Source organism: Mus pahari, chromosome 10 (assembly GCF_900095145.1).
Source record: "Mus pahari chromosome 10, PAHARI_EIJ_v1.1, whole genome shotgun sequence".
Taxonomy (NCBI): domain Eukaryota; kingdom Metazoa; phylum Chordata; class Mammalia; order Rodentia; family Muridae; genus Mus; species Mus pahari.
Window position 1 is genome coordinate 114,237,752 of NC_034599.1, and position 26,367 is coordinate 114,264,118.

The 26,367-nt window shown below is 49.3% G+C and overlaps 1 protein-coding gene across 8 annotated transcripts in view; it reads left to right on the plus strand.

Annotated features, from left to right (window-relative positions):
- Trak1 (trafficking kinesin protein 1) overlaps positions 1-26,367 on the plus strand; it is a 165,659-nt gene that overhangs the window by 94,395 nt on the left and 44,897 nt on the right. For 2 of the 8 annotated variants that reach the window (XM_021206354.2, XM_021206355.2), the window contains exon 1: positions 10,219-10,592. The exons of 4 other annotated variants lie outside the window; for them this stretch is intronic. In XM_021206354.2, coding sequence (XP_021062013.1) covers positions 10,460-10,592 — 133 coding nt within the window. In that variant the 5' untranslated portion in view covers positions 10,219-10,459. Of the gene's footprint in view, positions 1-10,217; positions 10,593-15,865; positions 16,045-26,367 lie in introns of those variants that run through there. 2 more of the 8 variants (XM_029543444.1, XM_021206358.2) reach the window with 2 other exon arrangements.

Consider the following 26,367-nt stretch of genomic DNA (forward strand, 5'->3'; position numbering starts at 1 on the left):
TAGGGTCAGGGTCAGGGGTTAGGGGTTAGGGTTAGGGTTAGGGTCAGGGTTAGGGTCAGGGTCAGGGGTTAGGATTAGGTTAGGGTCAGGGTCAGGGTTAGGGTCAGGGTCAGGGGTTAGGGGTTAGGGTTAGGGTCAGGGTCAGGGTCAGGGTTAGGGGTTAGGGGTTAGGGTTAGTGGTTAGGGTTAGGTTAGGGTTAGGGTTAGGGTCAGGGTCAGGGTCAGGGTCAGGGGTTAGGATTAGGTTAGGGTCAGGGTCAGGGTTAGGGTCAGGGTCAGGGTTAGGGTCAGGGTCAGGGGTTAGGGTTAGGGTTAGGGGTTAGGGTTAGTGGTTAGGGTTAGGTTAGGGTTAGGGTTAGGGTCAGGGTCAGGGTCAGGGTCAGGGTCAGGGGTTAGGATTAGGGGTTAGGGTTAGTGGTTAGGGTTAGTGGTTAGGGTTAGGGTTAGGTTATGGTTAGTGTTTAGGGTTAGTGGTTAGGGATAGGTTAGGGTTAGGATTAGGTGTTTGTGGTTAGGGTTAGGTTAGGGTTAGGGTCACTGAGAACCAGCTTGTGGTACATTCTTGAACTTTCTGCAGTTAGAAACCAGTTCACTAGCATAAACCAGTCTTTTCAATTTCTTAGATCATTTATAAGAAAACAAACAGCAGCTATAAGCCTTTGCTTTAGGGTGTGTGTGTGTGTGTGTGTGTGTGTGTGTGTTTGATAATTCTCAGGTTCTCTGTATTAGATATTAGTAAGAAGGAATTCTGTTTGAGTTGACCTGTTGAGTGTATTTTCCATGAGTTTTCCTGATAGCTTGTGTCAATAAGAACAAAAATAGAATAAACCAGGCCTTGAGTGTCTGGCATACCTCATAGTGGGTCAGAAGTTCTTTGTGAGTCAGTTTTGTTTAGCCAGGGTGTCTGCACCAGCAAGGAGTGAGTGTGGGATTGTGCATGGAAAGCCAAGTCCCTTGTCACGTAGGTTCTGTATTTTTCTCTTGTGGATGAAAGTCCACAATATACTTTGAAACAATCAGTTATGAGAAAGTCTGTCACGCAACTTGTTCTTCTATTGGAGCCTCACTGTTGTCTCTGCTGTGCGAGGCTCCTGGTTCCTTCTCACAAGCATGGATTGGCCATGGACCTGCGCATGCACAGTGTAATTGGAGTGGTGGTCACTGCAGCACCAGACCATTTTACAGGATGGCCACAGAAGTGACTCGTTGCCTCCCCATAAAACATTTACAGGCAGGCAAGGCCCACCAGGGGTCTAAGGTGTCTTTATCAGGGGACTCAAACAGGGATTTGTCATTTGTTTTCGGTTATACATGTAAGAAAACACAAAAGAAGCCCTGTTAGAATCACAGGTGGGTACCACAGTGTAAACTACAGCTGGGGGAGCTGGAATGAGCTTAAGGTTGGGTGCATCCATGTCTTCTTGTGTGTTATTTCCCTCTGTGGATTCTGTGCTTAGAGCTGGGTGGCTCTTTATTAATGTATATTAATTGGAGCAGGAGAGATGGCTCAGCCGTTAAGAACACTGACTTCTCTTGCAGAGGACATGAGTTCAGCCTAGCAGCCACTTCAGGAGACCCACAGCTGCTCCACAGGAGTGGATGCCCTCTTTTGGACTCTGGGAGCACTGCACTCACACATGCATACACTCACATACACACAAACACATACAATTTTTTAAAAAGAAAAAAAACCTTAAGTATCTGCTAATTGAAATTAAAGATTTAAAGTGAAGTTCTGTGACACACCCCACCCAAATGGTCAGAAAAGAAAATTTAAGAGTTTTATGAATTTAGTTATTTCTGTTAACTTCCAGCAGAGATGTAACATGGTCTTCTGCGGTTGGACTGGAACACTAGGCTGGGTGTCAGCTGCAGGGTATGCAACTTTGTTACCAGTGGAGATCAGAGACGGCTGGGTGCTGCCCAGCAGTGGCTACACACTGTGAAGCCTGCCTCTGCCCATCACTGGGAGCAGATGCTGGGCGTGGTTGCGGCACTGTGGACCTTTTTTTTTTTTTTTTTTTTGAAAGTTCCTTGTTAAGCAGTTGTTATATCAGCAGATTTGGTTTTCCTTGAGTTTTCAGAACTGCACAACACAGCTGTTGCTGTTTGAGGGATAGAAGAGCAGGTGATGTGTAGAAAGCAACCTGGGGCCTGCTCTGTGCCTGGTGTCCTGGGTTTTATAATTTTTTTATTTATTGTTCTTTTATTCTCAAGACAGGGTTTCACTGTGTAACCCTGGCTGGTCTAGAACTCAGAGAGATCCATCTGCCTCTGCCTTCTGAATCTGGGGATTGAAGGTGTGCACCACTGTGCCTGGCCCTACTTCTTATTTATTTATTTATTTATTTTTTTGTATGTGTGTGTGTTTTATATGTGTGCTCATATATGTATGTATATGCATGCACATAGAGGCCAGAGGATGGCATTGCCTTCTTCACCAACGAGTGTTTGTTGGTGTTTTGTTGTTGTTGTTTCTGAGATAGGGTCTCACTACATATCCCTGGCTGGCCCGGAAGTCAGAGCTTCACCTGCCTCTAAAGTGCTAGCGTTAGAGGTGTTCACCACCCATGCTGGCTCACCTTACATTTTGATACAGGCTCTCTCAGTGGACTTGGAGATGGGTGACTCAGCTTGACTGGCTGGTCAGGAGCCCCCAGGAACCAGAGTTGGGATCACAGGGGCACGCCTGGCTCCTTTAGTGTATGCCAGGGATTGATCTCCAGATCTTCATGTTTGCACAGCAGGCAGGTTGTCCACTGTGCTGTCATCCCTGCCCTGGTTGGCTTTTGTGTATCTGTTTACATATCTGTAACCCGGGAAACACATGACTCAGTACAGTGAATCACCAGTGCCAGGCCACTGTGGGTGGCTGAGAAGATATTGTCCACTGGTTCCCTTCTAGGTCCACTGTGGGCATTGTGTAGGGCAGAGTCCACTGTGGCTGGTGGAGTTGGGGATACAGGGCTCCCTGAGGTGAGAAACCAGAAGGAGTAGTTATATCTTACTGTAAAACCAGGGTAGGTACATCTTGGCTACCGTGTTTGGGGGTAAGACCCATCCCCACCTCCACCCCGGTGGACAGCCAGGCTCCGCCCCTGAACCTGTCCCTCAGCTACCTGGCTGATGAGAAGGAACACTTCCCCACCTGCTCTTGAGTCAGAGCTCCTTCCACACCAACCTTTCCAGAGTCACTTCATTCATTCACAGAATTCATTCCCATGGCTCGCAGAATACGTGCTGCACTACCTGAAATGGCTTCCTGCTCTGTGACATCCAGCTGCCTGACTGGTGTGGTCTGACATCGACCTGTGTGCAGTAGACCAGTCATGTGACACTCAGTGGACACCAAGCAGCAAGGTCACCATGTTTGTTCTTAGGTGGCCATGCTCCTGTTGGCCCTTCTTCCCCGGCCTTTTATGGTTGACACAAATTGATCCAAGAAGGAATTCTCTGTGCCACACCCAGATCTGCTGACCACCACACGTCAGAGGTCATCTGGGAAAGTGCAGGCCCTGAAGCAAACAGGTTTTGGAATGTCACCCCAGCCTTTGCTTTCGGTGTGCAGTAATCCAGCCAGCCAGTGTGTGCAGGCTCAGGCAGGCGCGGCATTCCTTTCAGCACCAGAGTTCTTCTTGCCTGAGATTTACTAAGAAGGTGGACACATCTCTGATGTTTAGATCTTCACATCCTAACGCAGGACTGTGGCATGTGCAGGCTCATGCTGAGGGCAGTGAGGACAGTCACGTCCCCTCTGGGACACCATTCTTTCCTCTGTGAGGGTTCCCACCCCGACACCTTGACTGTACTGCCATGCTCTCTCAGTAGAGAGTACCTTGGAGCGGGTCCTGTCAGCTTCAACTCTCCTGACAGACATACGGGCAGCATCTGGCCCTGTGTTGGCTGGTTGTGGGAACACAAGGTCTGCTGTGCCCTTCCATTCCAGCCCTCCGCCCCTCCCCCCAGCTGATCTCACATACTGAGGAGCCTCTGTATGGAGAGCTCTTACTGGGGGGGGAGGGTACCAGGATATTGGTTAAATATGAAGAGCCTTATTCAAGGTACTCCCATTGAGAGCTTAATCTATTGTGCAGTTAAACTGTCTGCAGCTGTGGCCCCTCCCTCTCCTTTTCTTGTCTTCCTCCACCTTTGTCTCCTCCTCTTCTCCCTTCTTCTTCCTCCCATCCTCTTCCTCACCCACCATCCGTCTCTCCTCCCACACCGGCTCTGCCTCTTCAGAACCTGTTTGCTCCTTGAACTCACTGTAATGTACACTGGCTTGAACCATGGCTTCCCACCTCCACTCCGGGACTCCAGGCCTATACCGCCATGCCCCGCTCAGGCACGTGTTTCATAGACTTTTTCACGTCTCCTGACAGGTTCTTATCTTTTTAAAAAGCTGAAGGTGCTTTGTTTGTTTGTTTAGCACATTGCTTGATAAAACCTAGGATTTCTTCCTCTTCCTCCACCACCATCAGACCCAGCAGCATAGCATACGTAAGCAGTTGGCCCCGCAACCACCAGATTTGGAGTTTTCAGAAGTCTTACAGGGCATCAGAGGAACGGAATCTTCCCTTTACTGTTGTTTGTACAGCTGAACAACCGCTCGTTATCCAGGAGGGGATGCTCAGAGAGGAGTCAGTTGTTTTAGGATGTGTGTGAGTGTACAGTTAACCAAGAGTGTGTGCACACAGTGCCTGCCATCTCATTCCACGACTGAGCCACTGAAGTCACGGTAGCCACACCCAGCTGCAGGTCTGGGCACTGGTGCTGGAGGAATGGACCAGCCTCTCAGGGAAGTGCATGTGAGAGAAAGGGCCTGGCTGCCCTTGGACCCCCCGGGCAGGGATTCTGGGATGTAGCACATGCTCGAGGTCCCATGTCTGTTGTCTGGCATCTTTCACTGTTTTTTGATCAAACCAGATTCCAACATTATCTTTTTCTGCCACAAACAACATGGCTGGCAAGCTGTTCTGTAGAAGATTGTTTTCTTCTTGTGTTAATTCAGCAAGTTTGAGACAGAACTGAACCCAGCTCGGCCAGGAAACTGACATGACAGCTCAGCTCTCACTTGAGATTCCCCACGGGCTGCCGCTGTTCGGCAGGGTTTGTGTGGGAGCAGAATTAGGGGACTTTTGAGCCCGTGGTTCTGAAGTGGCGGTATCATCTGTGTGCCGTGCTGGTCATGAGCCTGAGATTCCCCCCTCACCCCCCTGCAGACCTTCTGTGCTGGCAGGTGGTGACCTCAGACCCACTCAGGCTTCTTACTGATGCCAAGATACATCCTCTTCCTGCCCTTCCGGCGAGGGGGTTGATGCTGATGGCAGCTGCTACAGACCCAGGCACTGGGCTTCATCCTCTCTTTGCTTGCAGGTCCTCTCATGAATGGCGGCTTCCACCCTTGCCTCCCCTGGTGGCGGGGCTGCCTGAGCCTGGAGTGAGAAGGGACAGTTGGCATCAAGCTGTTCCTTGCATATTGCCTGCTGTCATGAGCTCTCACTGGCTGGCACTGACAGTCTCAGCAGCGAAGATTGGAAAGAAAAAGCTGGAACGGCAGGCCGAGTGATGGCACGCCTGCTCGCTAGCCAGGCCCTCCCTCTCTTCTGCCTCCAGCCTTGTGGGAAAAGGTGGTGGTGCTTTTTGAGGGTTAGGGATATGTTTCAGAGAGGGCTGCAGCAGGGCTCCTGTTTAAGCGTGTTTCCTCTCTGTGCACATGTGTGTTTACGTGTGCATTTATATATGTGTTTGCATATGTGTTGCTACACCTGCGTGTGGTGGGGAGCTAAGAAGATAACTTCAGCCATCCTTCCTCAGGCTCTGTTCACATTTTTGTTTGAGACATGGTCTGTCACTGGCCTGGAACTCACCACTAGGCTGGCTGAGCAGCGAGCCCCAGGGACCTGCCACTTCCTTCTCCCCAGGACTAGGTGACAAGTGCAGGCTACCATACATGGCTTATAAAACGATTTTATGTGTTTGGTTGTTATACTTACTTGCACGTATGTCTGTGCACCATGCATACTTGGCACCCATAGAGGTCAGAAGAGGTCATCAGATCCCCTGGAACTGGACTTACAGACAATTGTGAGCCACCATTTAACTGCATGGAGTTGAACCCAGATCCTCTGGGAGCCTCTCTCCAACCCACTCACCCTACGTTTTAAGGGCAGGTTCTTCGGATGAAATGTGGGTCCTTGTGCTTGCTCAGTGAGGACCTCACAGACTGAACCCCAGCACTCCTGCCTCCCAGGAGTCTTCCAGCTGTTTAAGAAGTTGCTATTCCCTAGTCATTTAGCTCTCCAGTGCTCTGAGCAGCTGGCCACACATCGGTGACCTGGGTTCAGTTCCGGTTCTGAAGGTCAGAGTCCAGGGGTCCATGTTTGCTCATTCAGGGAGCTCTGAGGGAGACCTCAGGGCTTTCCACTGTTCCCGTGTGTGTATTTCTGCGCCACTTGTGTGTATCTGCGTGGGCAGAAAACACTTTGGACTGGGTTCGTACTGAAGAGCTAAACATCCTAAGAGAGAATGGGTTGCAAGGAAATGAATGCCCTGGCGGTTTGCGCTGATCAGAGCATATTTTTATTAATCGGACAAGGAAGGACCCTTAGCCCTCCCCCGAGTCTCTCTGTCTCTCTCTATCGCACGCGGTCCGGTCATGAGCGGAGATGTATCTGGAAGGCGGGTCCGAACGACCTGAGCGACAGTGGGCGGCAACAGTGGGCGGTGATGACGATGACGTAGGGCGGTCTGACGATGCTGCATTCTGGAAGATCTGGGGAGGTCTTCTCAGTGGCAATCCTGTCTGTCTGCAAGGGGCGCAATACAATGTTTAGAGGGAGAGTGGTTAGTGGAGGTGAGAGACCCCAACACCCGTGACTCCTGAGTTTGGGGACATTCTCCACTCTACCCTCCTGTGACTTGCCACTTTCTCCTTAAGGAGGCTTTGATCCCCTTTAATTTAGGGTGACACCACCTTGAACGTTTAATTTAGGCCCATAGCTTCCGGTGGTAAATTTTTTTTTTCTTTTAAATTACATTTTCTCTTTCTGGGTAGGGGTGTATATGTGCCACCTGCGGGAACCAGCTCTCTCCCTCCACAGTGTGTCCCACTGATTGAACTCGGCTGCCAGGCTAAGTGACTTTTACTCACTTGGTGGCCCAGGAGGTAAATCTTCAGACGGATCTTCAACCCTCAACCTGGTGTTCCCTGAAGTGACACAGGAATCCCAACCTCAAGATCCTGGAATCCACATACAACAAGGTCTGTCAGTGTGATGCTGCGACTGTTAACAGGGTCTACTGCACTTTGACCTCAAGAATTCACCCCACCTCACCCCCAGAAAGGGCATTCCGCTCTCCTCTGAAGCATTCTGGGTAATTCATCATCTTGCCCTGGGGCTGACCCTCCTCCTGTCTGGGCGTGATTTACACCCACAATTCTAAGCTTTCCTGTTCTTGGTACCTGTGTCCCCATCCACATCCGGCTGATGTAGTCATACCCACCCTGCACAGAGACACCGAACAGTGCCTCCAGAAGGTTGGGTGGCAGGAACAGAGCATCAAGGCACACCTACCCAACTTCCTAAGGCAGATTAAAATAGCTCCGTTAGTCTCTGCCCTGTGTGTGTGAGCTGGCGCGTTCCCTGCCTTCCTTGCTTTGGATATTCACTGTGGCGTCATGGCTTTCGAACACAGCACCTGTTCCTTTTAGGTATAATTAACTGTATTTTCGGTACAGTACTTTAATTGTCACAGCTCAGTTCAGCTTTTCTAAGCTGGCTTTTTGTCCATCTTTTCATCTGAGACTGTTGGGAGTGGCTTTTGCATCCTCAGAACCTAGACTTGTCTACCGTCCTCCATGCTCTGGATTCTGCAGGGACCCTGATCCCAGCATGTGTACTGAAGGGCCATACACTGCATTGCCATAGGAGAGAGGCATCCTTGCCAGGCCTCACTCCCCCCACCCCCCACTCCCACTTATCTTTACTCTCTCTCTCTCTCTCTCTCTCTCTCTCTCTCTCTCTCTCTCTGTGTGTATGTATGTTCTCTCTCTCTCGGTGCTTTCCCGCTGTGTGTATGTCTCTGTGTGTCTGTGTATGCACATTTGTGTGATGTGGTATGTGCATGAATGTTAACAAGTGTGTGCACATATGATAGATGCACATGCATGCATGAGAAGGACAGAAGTTGACACTGGTTGTCATCCTGGATCCGTCTTCACTGAATCAGGAGCTCACCTGCTCGGCTAGTCTTGCTTTAAGGATTCCCTTTCTCTGCCTTCAGAGTGCTGGGGTTAGAGGTGGGCCGATGCCTGGCTTTCAGGTGTGTGCTGGGAACCCAAACTCTGATCCTCATTTTTATGCCACAGGTACCTTACCACAGGTCCGTCTCCCAGCCCCTTGTTCCCAGTTTCTTAAACATTATAATGATTTGGAATTGGTGCACGTTGTGGTCAGAGCAGCCTTGCTTTGCTGTCCAGCGGTGTTTGCCACCCACAGCCAGCCCGCCCCATCCTCTCTGCTGCTGCTGCGATCTGTGTGCTTGGCGGTGTGTGCTGTGGAAGCTTCTGAATGGTGTGTCTTCCTCATCTCTCTACTCATAGCTGGGGATCTGCACCCTGATTGCTTACGCTGGGTCAGTCCCTTTCTTATAGAGGTAGTGATGGGGATGCTTGAAACTAGCGTTCCTTGCTAACTTGCCTTACCTTTAACTCGTGCCAAACAGAACACCCGCCACCCCGAGCAAGCCCCGCCCCATCTCTGTAACAGGTATTGGTATCTCCTCCACTTAGCAGATGGCACTGATATGTCCAGCAAGGGCTGAGACAGTGACCAAGTGCCTGAACCCAACCTCCAGCTGCCTCCGCAGGCCCAGGCTCTTCTCTGTGAAACAGCGCTGTGTTCACCCTCCTGTTAGCTTTCGCTTGTGTATGTGATAGGGGCTGAACTATTGAGGCAATTTCTACACTACAAGACAAGTGTGCCCAGCCACAAGGAAAGGACATGTGCCTTCATTGGAGATTTCTCATTTGCTCTAAAGAGTTTCGTTTTCTTGTTTTTTTATTTTTTTAGTTACTTATGTGCATGTGCAGATGTCTGAAAGTTTTACTCTTTTTCTCTATTTTGGGAAACAGGGTCCCCCAAAGATATTAAAATATATATTTACAACTTCAGAATTTTCATGCAAAAGCACTTCTTGTTGTGGGAAAACATTTTTGATGGTCAATTTTGGAGGTTAGAAGATGGAGCTACTTGGCATCTAGTACCTTAAGGTCAGAGTGCCACAGAATGTTCTGGAATGCCAAAAACAGTCTTCTAGGAAGAATTCTCTAACTCTGAGTGCCAAGGGGTTGGGGGGGATATATGTTTCTGGGCTGTACTTTAAACCTACAGTAAGTCTAAATAGATCTGTCCCCTGTCCAGTGTTTCAGTTTTATAATGAAACATTTTAAGCATGCCAAACACTTAGAATTAAGCCCGTTCACTGTTTTGTATGTTTTCTTGTTTTAATGGATTCCGTGTGCTTTTGTAAGGACTCTCAAAGCCCCACTTTTTAACTCCATCCCCAGGGGCATCTACCTCTTGGTAGCTGTTCTTAATCACACACCTAAGGGACAGTAAATTCAATGACACTATATGACACGGGGCCCTTTAGGTTGACATTCCTCTCAACTCATATGTTACTACTTTTTGAGAAGTTTCAATAAAAACACAAGCATAAATAGTATAGGATGTGAGTGAAAATGTTTCCGTTTTCTGGGTCATTCATTCAGTCTCCTTTAAGTGGTGATTTTAAAAATTTAGGAAGGGCCGTTAAATTTCTTAAATTAAGGGAAGAAAACCAAAAAACGATCCTTTGTAAACTTTAAAAGGTCACCGTTTTTTAGATGTAGGGGGAAATAAACATTCTTAAGTGACCCAGGCGTAGGCACAGGAACCAGACCTTTCACCTGCGAGAGGGGGTGGTGCCTCTAAGCCACGCCCACATCCGTCCATCTCCCTGACCGGCACCTCTGCTTCCAGCATCCTTGGAAGACATTTCCTTCATCTCTGTATTTTTTTTTTTTTTTTTTTTTTTGTCAGAGCTGGTCAGTTTCTATGGCAACAGTTAGATTGAAAGCTGAGCAGCAATCAGGGGGCGAGGCTTGAGCGAGCCAGAGGGTGGTGGTGTGTGGCTCTGACGTCACCCTCCGGGCGTCTGGATAGGATGATTCCAGCTACTCCCTTTCAGGGCTGCTGCCCAGTGAGCTTCATCAGCCCGGCCTGCGGGGTCTCTCAGTGCCCTGCAAACAGCCTTCCTTTCCTCTGCCTCTACTCCCCCACCCCCCGCCCCAGTAGAGGCTTCCTTTCCTCTGCCCCCTCGCCCATCCTGGCTCCAGACTGTCACTAAGAATGCATAGCCAAATTCTGCAGTGTTTGGGGATGCTCTTCTGCCCGGTGTTCTGGAAGGGCCGGGAGGCATGGCAGCGTTTGACTTGACAATTCATGGCGCCGTGAAGTCCGTTCCTTCCTCTGCAAGAATACTGACTATGCAGAAATTCACCGACACGGATTATTATGAACTGGATTGGTATTATGAAGAATGCTCAGACGGTAATTAAGGCCTCTTCAGGAGAGCGGGATGAGCGGCGACATTGTATCTCTGGGGATGTGTGTGTGTGTTTGGGGGGGGGGGGTAACAGTCCTCCCCGGGGAGATGGGAACACAGGAACTGGCATCACCAGAAGGCACGGCGAGCATGACAGAGGGGATGGCAGGTGGACGGGGCTCTTGACAGAGGGTGACTCTTGCCGTGCATAGAATGGTGAAAAAGATGGCTTTTGGTATGCTGGGTTCTGGGCTTGCAAGCATGAGACTTCTGTAGGACTGAATCTTTGTGTGTGTGTGTGTGTGTGTGTGTGTGTGTGTGTGTGTGTGTGTTTCTCTGTGCTCTGCTCAGTGTACTAGAGGTTGGAAGCCTGTGTTCAGCAGGTCAGCAGTTGGAAGGCCCTTTTCAGAGCTCAGACCTTGGGGCTGGGGTCTCGAGGAGCCTGGGGAAGGCAGAAACAGCTTTCCCAGCAGCGGGTGATTCAAATGAATTTTGCTGGCTGCGTTCAGCACAGACGGGTCCCGGGTGAGGATAGATGGGACAGAGAGAGAATATACCCTTCTGGGACCATCAAGGTTTGTAAGGAGGGTGTGGCTCACTCGAGAGGATGTTGCTTGGTGACTGGGGTGTGTGGCTGGACAAGTGTCAGCAGGTTTCAAGTACAGGGAGGACAGTGTTGAGGTATTCTGGGAGGGATTGCCGAGGAAGGACTGTATTGGGAGGTACCATTGTGGATTGTAGTCCTCTGCCGTCCTCAGTTGCTCTTTGCAAATGACCCTTAAATCACCAGCCTTTACCAAAAAAAGGAGACAATTAAATTAATGTCTACTTTGGAAGTGTGTTCATCAGTGGCCAAGTCCTCTCAGCTCTCCTCAAGCTCGTTAATAGGTGAGGTGAGTGCTTATTAATTGACTCAGAAGTTTCTGATTGCTTCAGGCGTGACTACATTTGAAGATCTGTGTGATGTAACAGGCCGGAGGCTGGCCTAGTTAGTAGAGAGCCGTGGGATTGTCTCCTTGTCTTCAAACATTTGGCTGCAACTGGGAGGCCAAGAGGTTTTCTTGGGACATGCTCTTAAAAGGCATAGAGAAACTTTACCCTGGCCCCTGGCAGCATGTAGTGCTGGCATGTGGTCTGTCTGATCTTCACAGATTATGGGTGACAAGGAGAGTGGGGTGTAGACTTGAGGGGAAGGGTGGATGCAGTCTTTCTTTGGCTAAATAATGTTTGAATCAAGTTTCCATCCTGCTACGATGCTTGGGTTCTGCTTTTCGGAAGCCACCATTGACCCCTCTGGCCTCCTTGGTGATTGGAGTCTCTATGACTTTTAAGAAAGCCATTCATTTCATCCCCAGTGTCTCATTGGAGAGCTTGGGTGCCAGTGGGTGAGTTGGGCATGTCCCTGAGCCATCCTAGAGGTTGGGGAGCAGGGCGTAGTGTGGACCCCGTGTGCTGTCTGGTTCTCAGTGAAACCCGTGGCTCAGGGCCTGTCTGGAGAGGCCCAGGAGACCTGTTCTTGTCTGGTGTCCACCAGGATGCTTTTACTTCACAGTCTCAGAGGAGTCACTCGGCTCTAGGCATCTTCATGGGTCCTCTTCAAGAGCAAGGGAAATAGAAGAGGGGATGGCTCATTGCCCCAGGATTGATTGCCAGTTGATATTGATTGCCATTGCCATCTGAGTACATGGAGAGCAAGATCTTCAACCTTTTTACCTTTGGTCCTGGGACAAGTGGCGGGTTCTAAATCCCACTGAAGATAGCAAAATAGGATAACAGGATCTGGGACCTAGAAATGACCTGTTGAGGTACCCCACAAATGCTGGTTTCCAGGCACCAGTTTTCTTCCTTCTTGTATGTATATGGGCACACGTGGGCCCTATTGCCCTTGTGGAAGTCAAAAGGCAGCTTTGTGGAACTGGTTCTCCTTCCACCACGGTGTAGCTCCTGGAGACTGAGTTCAGGTTGCCAGACTTGCGCAGTGAGTACTGTGTCCTTTCTGAGCCGTGACTGAGCCTTGTCCCCCTCCTCTGCAGTTTCTAAATACTTGGGTTCTAACATGCCTGGAAATAACATTTACTTTGATTATATGGATCTTTCAAACAGCAAATCATTAGATAGTTGCCTTTTCTGGCCTTATCAGTTGGCCTTTGAATCAATACGGAGGGAAGCTTAAAGGAACTTTCCATGATAATAGCAAAGGGTGAGTCAAGTGTTTTGAAAAGCTACGAAGTCAACGTTTATGCTAGAGGTTCTGACTCTTCGAGATGGCCGGTTGCACTGAAAATGGAAATGCGCAACTCAGGGCAGTGAGGACAGACACCCCCTCCTCCACCCCCCATCTCACCCCATCCTCACTCTACAAGGTGTTGCTAGGAACCAGGTGTGTTTCTTCCTGATCTACGATGGCTAGGAGAGCCTCCCCCGGTGCTGAGTTACTGGGTCCATTTCCCACCTCAGTTTCAGATGTGTTGGCCTTGCTAGATCATGTAAGACATTAAAGGGTGTGGGGAGGGTCTCAGGGCAGGAGCTAATCATTAGAAGAATCAGAGGAGGCTCACTGTTCTGGGCCTTAGAGTAATTTGCAGCCCCTATCAACACAGTGCACACAGCATTGTGAGTCTTTGCAGAATCCATCCATGTGTACCCAGATTTCACAGTCTAAACTGAAATCTAAACAGTTAAACAGTGTTAGTTACTTTCACTGGGTAAAGTTTTGTTAGCAGCTTTTTTTCTTTCTTTTTTTTTTTTTTTTTTGGACAGGTTCTCTTGTAGTCCAGGCTGGCCTTAAACTTGCTTTGCAGTCAAGGAGACTTCTGGTCCTCCTGCCTCCACCTACAGAGGGCTAAGATTACACTGTCAGTGTCGTAAGTGAGCTCACTAGGAAATGACCCTCCATGATGGGCCAACGGTGCTCTGTGCAAACAAGTGGCCTCTGGACACCAGAGAGCATGGCAGCCAGACTGAATCAGACCCAGGCTGAAGGAGGATGAGCCCCGTCAGTCACTGCAAGGAGGGCCAGAGGACAGTAGCTCTCTGTGGAGAGGGAAAGACAGATGTGTCAAGTCTTAGCATCTGGGAATCTGGATGAAAACATGCAGGGATTTTGGTTCCTTTCCACACGGCTTTTCTGTAAATACAGCTATGTCCAGAGAAATTCGCAGAGCCACTGCTTAGTTCTGGGGAGGTGCACTGTGCCTTTAAGAGCTTTCATAAGTGAAACTACAGGAACTTTTGTTTTGATTTTTGTAGGTGTAGTCTTGCTTGAGCCCACTTTAAGTGATTCTCCTATGTCACCCGCCAAGTGCTGGGGTTGCTGACATGAGCCACACCTGGCTTGGGGGGAAGATTTTTAAATGGTGATATCCTAAGTTGTGTGTGTGTGTGTGTGTGTGTGTAGACATGTATAGGTAGACATATGACTTGGACAGCATTGTTAAAACCACCCTCAATTTAAACCAAAAGATGAATGTGAATAACTCACTGATTGGTGAAATTGCTCCAGTTTTTCTGAACGAGTGAAACAAACCTTTGTTGTCCTTTATCTTCTGTGTACTGCAGCCGACACATCCAGCAGTCCAGATACGTGGCGATGAGTCACACTCTGCGTGGGGAGGTTTCCCTGCCCCATACGCCCTTCCTACACTTTGGAGTAACCAACCAGTTTTCTCATCTGGAAAAGCCCTGATATCCTGGCTCACTATCTCTTAAAGTTAATCACTAAACATGATTTGATAATGTTTATTAAGATTAAACTATGTTTTTGACTGAATGTGTGTGTTTGAGATACAACCTTGTTGTGTAACCCAAGCTGGCCTTGAACTCCTTGGTGCTGGGAATCCAGGCCTGTGGTACCACACCTGACTCTTGGAAGCATTGTGTTTAAACCTTGTGTATACATAATTTTTCAAAAAATTTGAAATTCTAATCTTGAAATCTGCCTGTGATTTTCTGCAACATTGTCTTTTTCAAACACAATCTTAATGTGTTAAAATGGAGCAATCATTTTGACATTCTAAAATTTTAATGGAACTATAATAATCTGCCTCTAGTTGGAATTTTTAAGTAAAACCTTTATCCTTCTGTGGCATCCTGCTGGGCACTCACATGCTTTTATACTAGTCTTTATAAAGCTAGCAACTCAGTGTGGCAGGCTAGCTCAGGTAACTAAGCAGGGTCCTCAGTCCTCAGCCTCCAGGCTGAGTGAAACCCAGTCCTCTGTCTTGCGTACTGCTCCTTCCATGATCTCGCTGCTCAGCTTCCCTTCCTGGATATGTGGCAGGGGACAACAGCCAGAGAGATGGAGGTCAGCAGGTGTGGATTTGCGTGCAGCTGGGGGAAGGCTGGAGCCTGGGGACCACAGAATGAGCTATGATGTCCAGCTGTGGTGCTTGGTCAGGGCTACCTCACAGAGAATCTGATAGGAACACCTGTGTTGTTATCTGTGACAGGCAAACTCAAGCCGTACAAGGAATGGCTATTCAGGTACTCGCGGTTCTTCCTTGGGGCACCACTGTAAGCTATTAGGCAGTCAGTTTTCCCCTTGTCTTGTTCTAGCAGTGAGAGAAATCTTCCTGGATTTGTAGACAGAGCTTGAAGGGGAACATGGGGTTTATAGAACACAGAATGAGGAAAATAACATGGCACTTGTGCCCAAGGTCTGGGTGGTGGTATTTAGTCAGATGATGGATCCTGCACATCCCTCTTCATTTGTGAGAAGTCAGGATTCCTGCCCCTGGGTCCCTATAGTCCTTGACTCCTCACAGCCTCCTCAGATTCCTACAAGCACACCCACAGGAAGTCTCTCAGCTCAGAGGTGTTGAGCAATGCTTTGTCAGGGAAACTCCAGCACCAGCCCCAGCACCTTCCTACAGACAGGTGTACCTGCTGGAGGCGTGGCTGGTGTTTTCTTTTGCAGTTGCTATGAAACTTTCAGGACGCTACCATTCCTGTTCTTCTCAAGGGGGAGAAAGTCCAAGAGCGTACCTCAGGGCACCGTACAGTCCTGCCTGGCTCCCCTTTGTGTCCAGGGCAATTGGCAGGGTGCTGCTATTCCAACCTGTGCTCTGCCTGCCGTGCTCCACCTCCGAGGTCCTGTGAGCCACTCTGTCCTTCCTTCTCCCAGTGATGCTGGGCGGGTGGCCCTGTGCACACCCGTCCACTCCTGCCAAGCCAGGGCATGTCTGCGACCCTGGCTGGAGCCCAGCATGTGCCCTTTGGGCCCCGATGGCTCCTCTGGGCAGGTGGCCAAAGGCTCTCCCAAGGACAGTCCCTTAGGACAATGTTTCAAATTTGGGGCGACTTCAACAATGTCCCTGAGAGACGTGGGAGGGGAAGAGGAATGTTTTGAATACAACTACCAGGATGAAGAGAAGGCGGCCACCCCCGAGCAGCCTGATACCCTGGACATCTTGGCGGCCACCCATGAGCAGAATGATACCATGGACATTTTGGAGGATGGTAAATGCTACACTTTACCTTGAGCTACATACACTGCCTTTTTAGCCTTTTCCTGTTAGTGTCTAGCCAGGCAAGATTGGCCACTGATGTTGCCACATTCTTTTACTTTTTAAGTAAGTTCTTAAAGGAACAGGTGTACAAATGGCTTGGTGTCTAAGTAGGACTCCTGCCCAGGTAAAGCAGCGCCCTGGGGCTTCTAGAACATCTCAGTATCCCTTTCTAGCTTCTGTGACCTCCCCAGAAACCATAGCTCGGACTTTTGCCCACTCGGATCTGCCTCAGGTCGTTTTGATCACATAAGGAGCATTAAGCAGTGTGCATGTGGTTCTGCACCCTGCCTCTGTGGCTCACTGTATGCTTTTGGTTTTGAAATCCCTCCAGTTCACAAGGTCTAGATTCCTGTTTGCCTTAGAGATAGCCCAGCACTGGTTTAAAGAATGACAGTCGTTTGGTAACTAAATGGTCTTTAGTCAGTTGATGGCTACACATTTTCTACCTGGCAGAGTGAATCAAATTTTAATCACTCCTTTCAAATGTAGATTTATTTTCTTTTTGGGAGACAAGGTCTTGTCTATGTAGCCCAGGCTATCCTAGGATTGCTCATCATCCTGCTTCAGCCTCCTGAGTCCTGAGATTACAGGACTGTGCTGTCCTACCCAGATAGGATTTAAAAAAAAAACAAAAAACTTTGAAGTACTTCAGAGATATCTCAGGGTAACATAGTAACTACCTGAGACTGGGAGGGCTGTGTCTGAGCATTCTTGGATGGGGAAGACATGTTCCCTGCAGCATGGCCAAATATTGATACAAGTTAACTCTAGCCAGGCTTCTGGGTTTCACCAGCAAGCTTGAGAAAAATGATTTTGGAAGTGAAGCAGGTAGTTAAGCAATAGCGCTAGAGCACTACCCTTGAGCCTGGTGAGTGATAGCTGTCATGGCTCAGGCTAACTTTTCAGAAGTACCAGAACCACCCCAAGAGCTCAAGGTCTCTTCTTTTGAAGATAGTGTCCTGAAGGTGCTCTTGCTACCTGACTTCCAGAGAGCTGCAAGCTCTTGGTCGCAGAGAAGGGTGCTGGGGAAGCCAGAGAACTGAGGACTCCGATGAGGCCCAGAGCTTGTCTGCTGTCTCACCAGACCGTGGGAGGGAAGGCACAGCGGACTGACTGACGGGAATAGTGTTGGGGGAGGAGTGCCAGGCTGATGGGTGGTAGTGTGGGATGGGGTGGAGGACAACAGTCTGGTCTCTAGTTACTGGAGTCAGCAGTTGTCAGGTTCCTGGGTCCTGATCAGGAGAAAGATCAAGAGAAGGCATGGTCTGTGCTGTGGAACTTGGTCTAGCCCAGACAGCATTGGCTCTTTTTCCTGTCCTCTTTAGCTCTGTGCTCCAGCGTGGCCCAGGCCAGCATTGCCCAGGAGCTGATTAAGAAACACAGGCATTGTCCAAGAGCCAGTCAGCCTGAATCTGCATTTTAACAAGATCCAAAATGGTGTGCATGCATCAAAGTATCACTTCCAAGCACAAGAAGAGGACTTTTTTTAAGCCACGATCCATGTGGTTCTAAATCAGAGGGCATGCAGGACTCTGGAGTGGTGTCAAAAATTCTCAGAGTGGAGGACAGGTACATGGAACACTTCACACACATGCACATTCATACACATATGCACATTCACACACATGTGCACATTCACACACATATGCACATTGATACACAGGCACACACACGTATGTGTGCACACACCCACATTCACAAATGAAGGCACACACATGGACACATATGTACATGCATACATGTATAAATACACATGAATACACAGATGTGTATATACATATACAATTTATCTCTCTTTCAATGCCCACATTGATATTTTTCAGTTGATGACTGCAGATGATCATGGGGTATTGTTCTGTGCCAAGGGCCATTTGAAGTACTTTATGTAGATTTATTTTTATAAAGATTTATTATTTGTTTCTGTTTTTTGAGGCAGCATGTCCCTGTGTAGCCCTGGCTGCCCTGGAACTTGCTGTCTAGACCAGGCTGCCCTTGAACTCACAGAGATCAGTCTCCCTCTGCCTCTCCAGTGGCAGGATTAAAGGTGTGTGCCACCACACCCAACTTAAAAGATTTATTTTTATTCTGGGGTTTCTTTCTCATTTTGATTTTGGGGTGGGTATGTGTGTGTGTGTGTACACGTATGTGCATGTGATTACCATGACCACAGAAGTCAGAAAAGAATATTGGATCCCCTGCAGCTAAAGTTAGAGACAGCTGTGAGCCACTTTGTGTGGGTTTTGGGAGTTCAGGCCCTCTGCAAGATTGGCAGGCACTCCTAACCACTGAACCATCCTTCCAGCCCTGTGTGGATTCATGTCTTAAGCTCTTACAAGAACCCTGTGGGGTTAAATATGTTATAGTCTGCACCTTTCTAATTCCAAGCATCTTCCAGGCTCTTCTAAAGCATGACCATTGTTGGCCCTACCCCAGACCTCAAACTCATGCTCAGAACGTAGGGGTGAGCCCAGCAGTCTGGGCTCTATGCACAGTGCTCACCCAAGTCTCCTGAGAGTAGTGAGGCTGCTGGGGAGCTGGGTTGGGGGCTGCTGCTGCTCTTTCAGTCTTACCGCAGACAATTACCGTCACCTCTTCTCATCTGCCTCTTCAGTCTCCTCATTTCTCCAGTAAGGTCTTCCTGGCTGCCCAGTTGATAATGTTCAGACAGTATGTTTTGAAGGATACTAACTTCAAAAGACAAATGACACTCAGTTGCCACTGAAATACAACAAGCAGATCTTTGAGGCTTGCTTGTGGCTCAACAGAACTCTATGGTTCTGATCAGCAAGGTGTGACTTCCTGGTCAGTTTTGCTGGGAAGCTGTGGCATCATCATCCAGAGCAAATGGGCAGGACCAGGTAGGTCATAGCTCTACTGCTTGTCTTGTTTCCTGGCCACAGGTCTAGGAGGGCAAGAGAAGCCGTCAGTGATTGGTGGGGGCAGAGGGAAGTGACTGCGGAGGTCTTAGCTGCAATGCTAGCTCCTCTAAAAGGAAGCACTTCCAGTCAGAGACTGAAGCAGGGAGCTAATGATCTGATTGATCATGGTGGATGCTGTACGCCTTAGCTTGTGGCTCCCCTCGAGCGGCCTGTGGCTGCAAGGCATACTTTCTGACCTCAGCTGGTTACTCTTCAATACAGAGGCTTGGTGTGTGCGGTATGGTATTTCAGTGCATCTGATACACTTAATGAATCATGGTAAAGAAAAACAAAATCCAGGGTTGAAATAGACATCTCCATTTTGCAGTCGAAACACAAGAGGCTCAACTAGTTTGGCCCTGTCCTGGGGCTTCCCCAACTATTAACCTGGGGTGAGGATCCTGCCTGTGTTTACAGCTGAAGGACCCTGAGGGGGATGACACAAGGTCTGCCCCTTCTTTCTAAGGTCCCAGTGACAAACCAAAGTTCAATTACCCCAGGGTACACCCTGGGACACCGGTTAGTGTGCTGGGAGCATGGATGAGGGACATTGACCACAGGCATGAATGACCCCAGAGCAGCCACTCGGTGGTCTGCACCCAGCATGGATGGTGGCTCCCCATGGCTGCACAGAAGGAGCCCCATTCTCATGTCCTCCCCAGCCAGACCCCAAGGCTATACACAGTTAGGATAGAATTGCATGCAGCTGGTTAGAAAGAGGGGCTAAATAGTCATGAGAGGGTCCCAGACTCTGCTCCACCTCCTGTGAGGGAGCATCGGCAGTCAGCAAGCTCCTCTGTGGTGATGTCTTGCAAATAGGCACAGCTGAGCTCCTGAAGATGGAGTCTGTCTGTCTGGGAGGATAGTGTTCTACCACAGACCCCAGTGAGGCCGGCCTAGCAGGGCCTTGTAAGCCCTTCAGCTATACACCCAGTCTCTTCCTCATACGGTTCCAGGCCTTTGTAGACCCTATGCCCATTTTATCTCTGTGACTCGGGCCACTATGAAGCTGCAGCAGGCGCAGGTGATATCCAGTGCTGTGTGACCTGCTCAGATGGTCAGTGCCCTACTAACACCCCACCCCGTACCCCTGTCCTCTCCAAGGATGACATCAAGCAGAGCTGAACGGCGTGAAGGAAGTGTTCACAGCCTCTGCATGCCTGAGAATCACTGGTATGAGGAAGGCACAGTGAGAGCAGCAGAGGCTGTGGTGAGCTGCCTGGCAGGGCTCATGCTTTCTCAAGGAAATACCTGCCTAAGCCTGGCACCTTCGCCTCTTCTCGCCTGGCCTATCCCCAGTTACAAAAGGAGTTGTGGAAGTTTAGGCAGGTGTTTTCCAGGATTGCTCAGAAACCAGGATTTGGAAAGAGTATGCAGAATGGGCCGGAGTGAACTGAGAGGCCAGATGAGAATGTAACCATCCCAATAGCAAGATACTCCAAGAGACACTGGGTCCCTTCTTATGGGTATAGACTGTGGGCCCCCAAAAGTGGGGATTTCCCCAGAGTCTCATGGGGAGAAGCAAAGTGCAGAAGGAAGCCTAGTGCTGGTCAGAGGAAGGAGGTTGATAGTGAATCAGACCACCGGGGAGACTGGCTTTGGGGCGGCGATGGTAGTGAGACCGAACCTTGACCTTGGATGCTTAGCTAAGGCATGCCTCTTGTCCCCTGTTTAAATCTCAACTTTATGTCAGGACCCTAAGGTAGATTCAGAAGTCACTGTACGCCTTTAGTTCCCTCCCTAGTGTGGCCACGTTGATTATAGTCCCGTCTCTGCTTTTTGCTGTTCCTTGTTTAACCGACCTATGGAGGACATGTAGCTGAACTTGGTGTATCAGGCTGTTGAGGTCCAGACTCTGACACTAGCAGCTCTGGTTCTAACAGGAACTAAGAGGCTCAGGGTTCCCGAGGTGACAGCCTATGCATCCTGCTATCCCCAGAGAGCAGGTGTTAGCAGCCACTTGCAGGAAGTTTTCAGTTGTGAGCACTAGCCAGAAGTTAGAATCTGGACAAACAGAAACGGGAAGACATGGCAGCTACTCCTGGAAACCCAGAGCCCAGTGGCGAACCTTGAGCTAGCTCCCACGTCAGCGGCCAGGGCGGTATCTGCTGGCTAGCCAAGGTCTCCAGTCGAGCCCCTAGGGGAAGCTTGGAAGATTGTGTAAACTGAACATTTTCCTCCAGTTCAAAGAAACTCCTGGGCTGCAAGGCGGGGTGGCTCAGCCCAGCAGAGAATGGATGGGTATGTGTGATGCTGAGAAGCCTTGGGTCCTGCTGGCTGTGGAATACAACATTGTGTCAACAGCAGGATGCATGGGTGCTGCTTGGACTTCACTGTAGAGTCACAGGCAAGAAACAAACTAGCCCAGAACTGTGGGGCACCAGCGTCACCCCTAAGCCAGCCCCGTGCAGAGATCATCCACAGTCTCTATGTTAGGGTCCTCTGGCAGATCCATCCACTTATGGGTGTGGATCCTATCTAACTCCCCAGTAGCATCTTTGCCTTGCACTGCCTGCCTGCCTGGCCTCTGCTCTGTGCTGTGTAATGTATGTGTGTCTTACCTTTTCAGCTAGGTCAAGAATCCTTTGAGGGGTCCATCTATTTGCTTAAAAGATAGTGGTCTCTGGCAGTTCATGGGGAAAACAGGTCAGTCCCCCATCCCATAATAGCTCTAAAGACACTGGGGTGGGCTCTTCTCCTAGGATGGATATCAGCTATGAAGGAGAGGGTATGCCTACACACTTGGCCAAGCGCCAGGGCAATGCTACATTCCCAGGAATGAGCAACTTGTTTATCTCCTCAGTAAAAGCCTTGGGGATAAGTGGCCACCATAGGTCAACACCTAGAGTTCCAGTCTGGGGTGAGGTCCCTGATTACTGCATTAAGTCCATAGTTACATTTCACCCGTCCTTGAAACTTGGCCTCACTCTCTGTTTGATTTGTTATATGGGACTCCTGTTTGCATTGCAGGCTTGTTCTGGCTATAAGTGGGATAGTGTTTATAAAGTGCCCAGGGAACAAGTTGTTAATCTCAGTAATGGTCAACTCCTGTTTTTCCTCTCCGTCGTGTGTGTGTGTGTGTGTGTGTGTGTGTGTGTGTGTGTGTTGAAGTGCATGTGCATACACACCCAGGTGCATGTGTATGTAGAGGCCAGAAATTGACATCAAGTGTCTTTATCCATCAATCTTCACTTACTTTTTGGCACGGGTCTCTCCCTGAACCTGGAGCTCGCTGACTTGCCTGGTCTGTCTGTCCAGCAGCATTCAGATCCTGCCCCCACCCCACCTAGCATGAGGACTACCAGCTTTTCACCTGGTTTCTGGGGGACCAGACTCAGGTCCTCAGGCTTGCCTGGCAAGCACTTTGCTCATTGAGTCAGTCCTCAACCCTCCCTCTCCTCTGACTTTAGTGACTTGCTAGATACTGTCAGCCTCTTGGGCTACTGGGATGAGGGGAAGCGAGTCAATAAAGTAGTCACAGGGCTTCAGAACTGGCTTGTGAGCTGCTCTTGCCACCTTCTCTCAACTTGGTCACCACACAGACGTGGCCAGGGCTTCCTGGATTGCTGTTGTGGTGAACCTGGCTCTGGGCTAGCCTCTGCCCATGCTGCTATTTCAGGGACATAGTGTGCCTTTGTCACAGCAGGCCAGAAGCTCCTGTGGTGTGGGAGGAGTGTCCACCTCCTTCTGCTTGCTAAGGGCCCAGGTCTCTGTCTTGAGAATACACTGCCACTTTCTCCTCTTCATTTCTTGTCAGCTTGTTTGCAGGAAGTTTCAGGGCCAGGTGAGGGGACTCAGTTGCATTTTGGGGTGGCGACCTGTGTTCGCCCCTTTCTGGAGCACTGGGTAGTCATGGATTGTTCTTGGCAAGCAAACAGATCTCCCAGTTTTCTTCTGGCATCACCCATGTCCTGTGCAGGGCGAGGCTGCTTCCTGGTTCCTCTGGATGGTTCCCTGCCTGGCAACACCACTGCAGCCCAGGCAAGGCGTAGTCAGGGCTGAGGGAACAAAAGAACGCTTTCACACATTGCTATAGGGAAGTGGTAGGGATATGATGTGGTTTAGTGGCCCTCATTTGCACGTATTTGGTTACTGAAAATACCAGGATGTAATTTGCATTCTATAAAATTCATCCATTGTGACCAGGTAGTTTCACGATTTGTACGAATGCCTTGAATTGTGCAACCCTTCCTGCAATTCACACTTAGATTCTGCTTCCTTTTCTCCCTAGTAAGAACCTCACACGCCTTTACACTTAGCCTCAGTCCTAAGCAAATGCTAAGGCAACTTCTATATGAGTAGAATCCTAGAGCAAAGCAATCCGTAATCCATCCACCCTTCTTAGAGCCTTGGTTTCCCTGGCAACATGTTCAGCTCACTCAGCCCCGAGTCTCTGTGGGGTTGCTCCTGTTCAGCATTCACAAGAACCATGCAACGACACGTTGCCTTTGGTTCTTTGCCTTGATCCATTTCACAGATGTGGGCTCGAGAGGAGAGACGTGGCTAGGGTGTCAGGTGCCCGCCCAGAGGGACTTCCTTCTTGCTGGGCTGTGGAAAGAGCAGGAAATTCCCAGCTGGAGATGTGAGAGAAAGACAGTCTCCCCAGAGGAAATAGCAGGTGCAGGGCCAGGGCAGACACTGAGCGTGGCATCACTGGGTGTGGCCCTGGGCATACATGATGAGCCTGGTAGAGAGTGGGCATGAGCAAGGAGGTGGACAGCTGTCTGCACCAGAGGACAGTCCTGGGCCTCCCATGTCTGGAGGCTACTTGTTGCAGGAAGTAGCAGAGCTGGGTACATTTGAAGCAGGATGTGAACGTGTTAAATCAAGGGCATGCAGACTAGCTTTATGAGGTGCTTGTTCTGTGAGGCCCGGAACCTGGTCTGTGTGGTGACTCAACCAGGATTTGATGGGGAGCCTTTAGGCTGTGGCTCACAGGTCCTGGGCCTCCACCCACTGCTGTGTGAACAGGGCAGACAGTAGGATTTATTACGCTTGCTTCCTGTGGATCAAGGGCCAGACCGGGGCCATGCTTCTTGTCCTGACACCTGCTGCTGCCTCCATGGGCATACCGTTGTCCCTAGGGTACATGTCTGCTTATTATATTTCCAAATATTTTCTTACATAAATACATTTGTGTGTGTGCATGCACATGCCTTGGCATGAGTGTGCAGCAGGTCAGGGACAACTTCCTGGAATCGACTCTCTCCTTCCACTAAAGTGTGTCATGGGGATTCAACTCAATTCATCAGGTTCGGCATCCAGCCTCTTTACCCACTGAGCCATCTTTGCTGGCTGGCCTGAACTTCTTATAATACAAGTTATAAGTAGAAATAAAGTACAAGCGACAAGAGTAAAAATTCCTTGGGGGGGGGCAGTTAGAACCTTTTTATTTATTTTTTTCTTGTTTTTTTTTCAAGGCGGTTTCTCTGTGTAGCCCCGGTTGTCTGGAACTCCCTCCATAGACCAGGCTGGCCTTGAACTCAGAGGTTTGCCAGCCTCTGCCTCCTGAGTTCTGGGACTAAAAATGTGCACCACCACCACCACCACCTACACCACCTGACTTCAGGGCCTGACTTTTAAAGCACACTTTGTTGAAACCCTGCAGACCTGGATGGCCTCAGCCATGGAAGTTGGCTGCATGGTTTTTTTTTTTTTTTAGATTTATTTATTTATTACATGTAAGTACACTGTATCTGTCTTTAGACACTCCAGAAGAGGGTGTCAGATCTTGTTACGGATGGTTGTGAGCCACCATGTGGATGCTGGGATTTGAACTCAGGACCTTTGGAAGAGCAATCAGTGCTCTTAACCACTAAGCCATCTCTCCAACCCTGCATGGTCTTTTAATTACAAGGAAACAACATTTTCTTGAGGGATAGCAATGTCTTTGTTTATATGCACAGGCCCACAAGTGCACACATACATATGCACATACATATATGTGCAGAACCGTAAGATGCTCATTCATGTCTTCATGCCCCAACCCATGAAGACACAGGCTGCTGACGCTGACTGCGTGCCTTCACAGCAGTCACGCATTTATTCTACCAAAATGGATGAAGAGTATGGTATTCCAGCTCTAAGACAGCCAATCAGGCCACAGTATCAAGGAGCTTACACGCCTGTTACTGTGACATGGTGACACAGGGACCCTTAGGAAGAGCAGGTGGCAGCCATGGAGCTGTGGAGTTCCTCACCGCCCATGGGAGAAGCTCGGTCAGGAACTCCAGCTGTACCTCAGCTCCCCCCCCCCTTCTCTGCTGGTTGTTGTAAGGGTCCAGTTTGATGGTGGCCTGTCTGCTGCTTGTGCTTTTACTTCAGCTTGGTGTAAACTTCATAAACTCACTCCTGCAAAAACAAAGTATGATGATTGTGGGTCACTCTCCAAGCGGTGCACCAGACCCCTGCGGTGCCCTGACCCCTCTGCAGTACTGTCCCTGTCAGGTCCCGGCTTCCGTGTTGAAGTGCCCTGAAGGTTTGCTGGGAAGAGTCGATGGGAAAGGGTCACAGGCTTCCCAGACACGGAGGTTAGCTGCTACCCCTCTTAGTCTGTCTGACCTTGGGTTCTGCAGCCCCGCAGCTGGGCCTGATTTTCTGACTGTGAAAGGGTGTGAGTAACCACCACTTTAAAGTGCTCTGAGGATCGCATGGGCTGTGTGGTCAGTAACCGACCCCAGTGAGCATGCTCGATAGAAGCAGCCTGGATCAATTGCTGCATGATGCTCCGATGAGGTCAGCATCTTCCTGTGCCCCATAAGATGCATCTCTGTTATCTGTTAACTAAGAGAAGGCTTCTGCTGTTACTGATTTATCTTAAAGGTCAGCCAGAGAGATCCTGTGACCTTATATTAGTCAACTGTCTATTTCCTCTAAAATATTTTAAATAATTTCCCTCGCGACTGTAGTGTTGCTATAGTTAATTTTTAGAATCATTTTCCCGTATTTTTTAAATTAGATATTTTCTTTATTTACATTTCAAATGTTATCCCCTTTCCTAGTTTCCACTCTGAAAATTCCCTATCCCCTCCCCCCACTGCTCTTCAACCCACCCACTCCCGATTCCTGGCCCTGGCATTCCCCTATACTGGGACACAGAACCTTCACAGGACCATGGGCCTCTCCTCCCATTGATGACTGACTAGACCATCCTCTGTTACATATGCAGCTAGAGCCATGAGTCCCACCATGTTTTCTTTGATTGGTGGTTTAGTCCCAGGCAGCCCTGGGGGTATTGGTTGTTCCTCCTATGGGGCTGCAAACCCCTTCAGCTCCTTGGGTCCTTTCTCTAGCTCCTTCATTGGGGACCCTGTGCTTTGTCCAATGGATGGCTGTGAGCATCCACTTCTGTATTT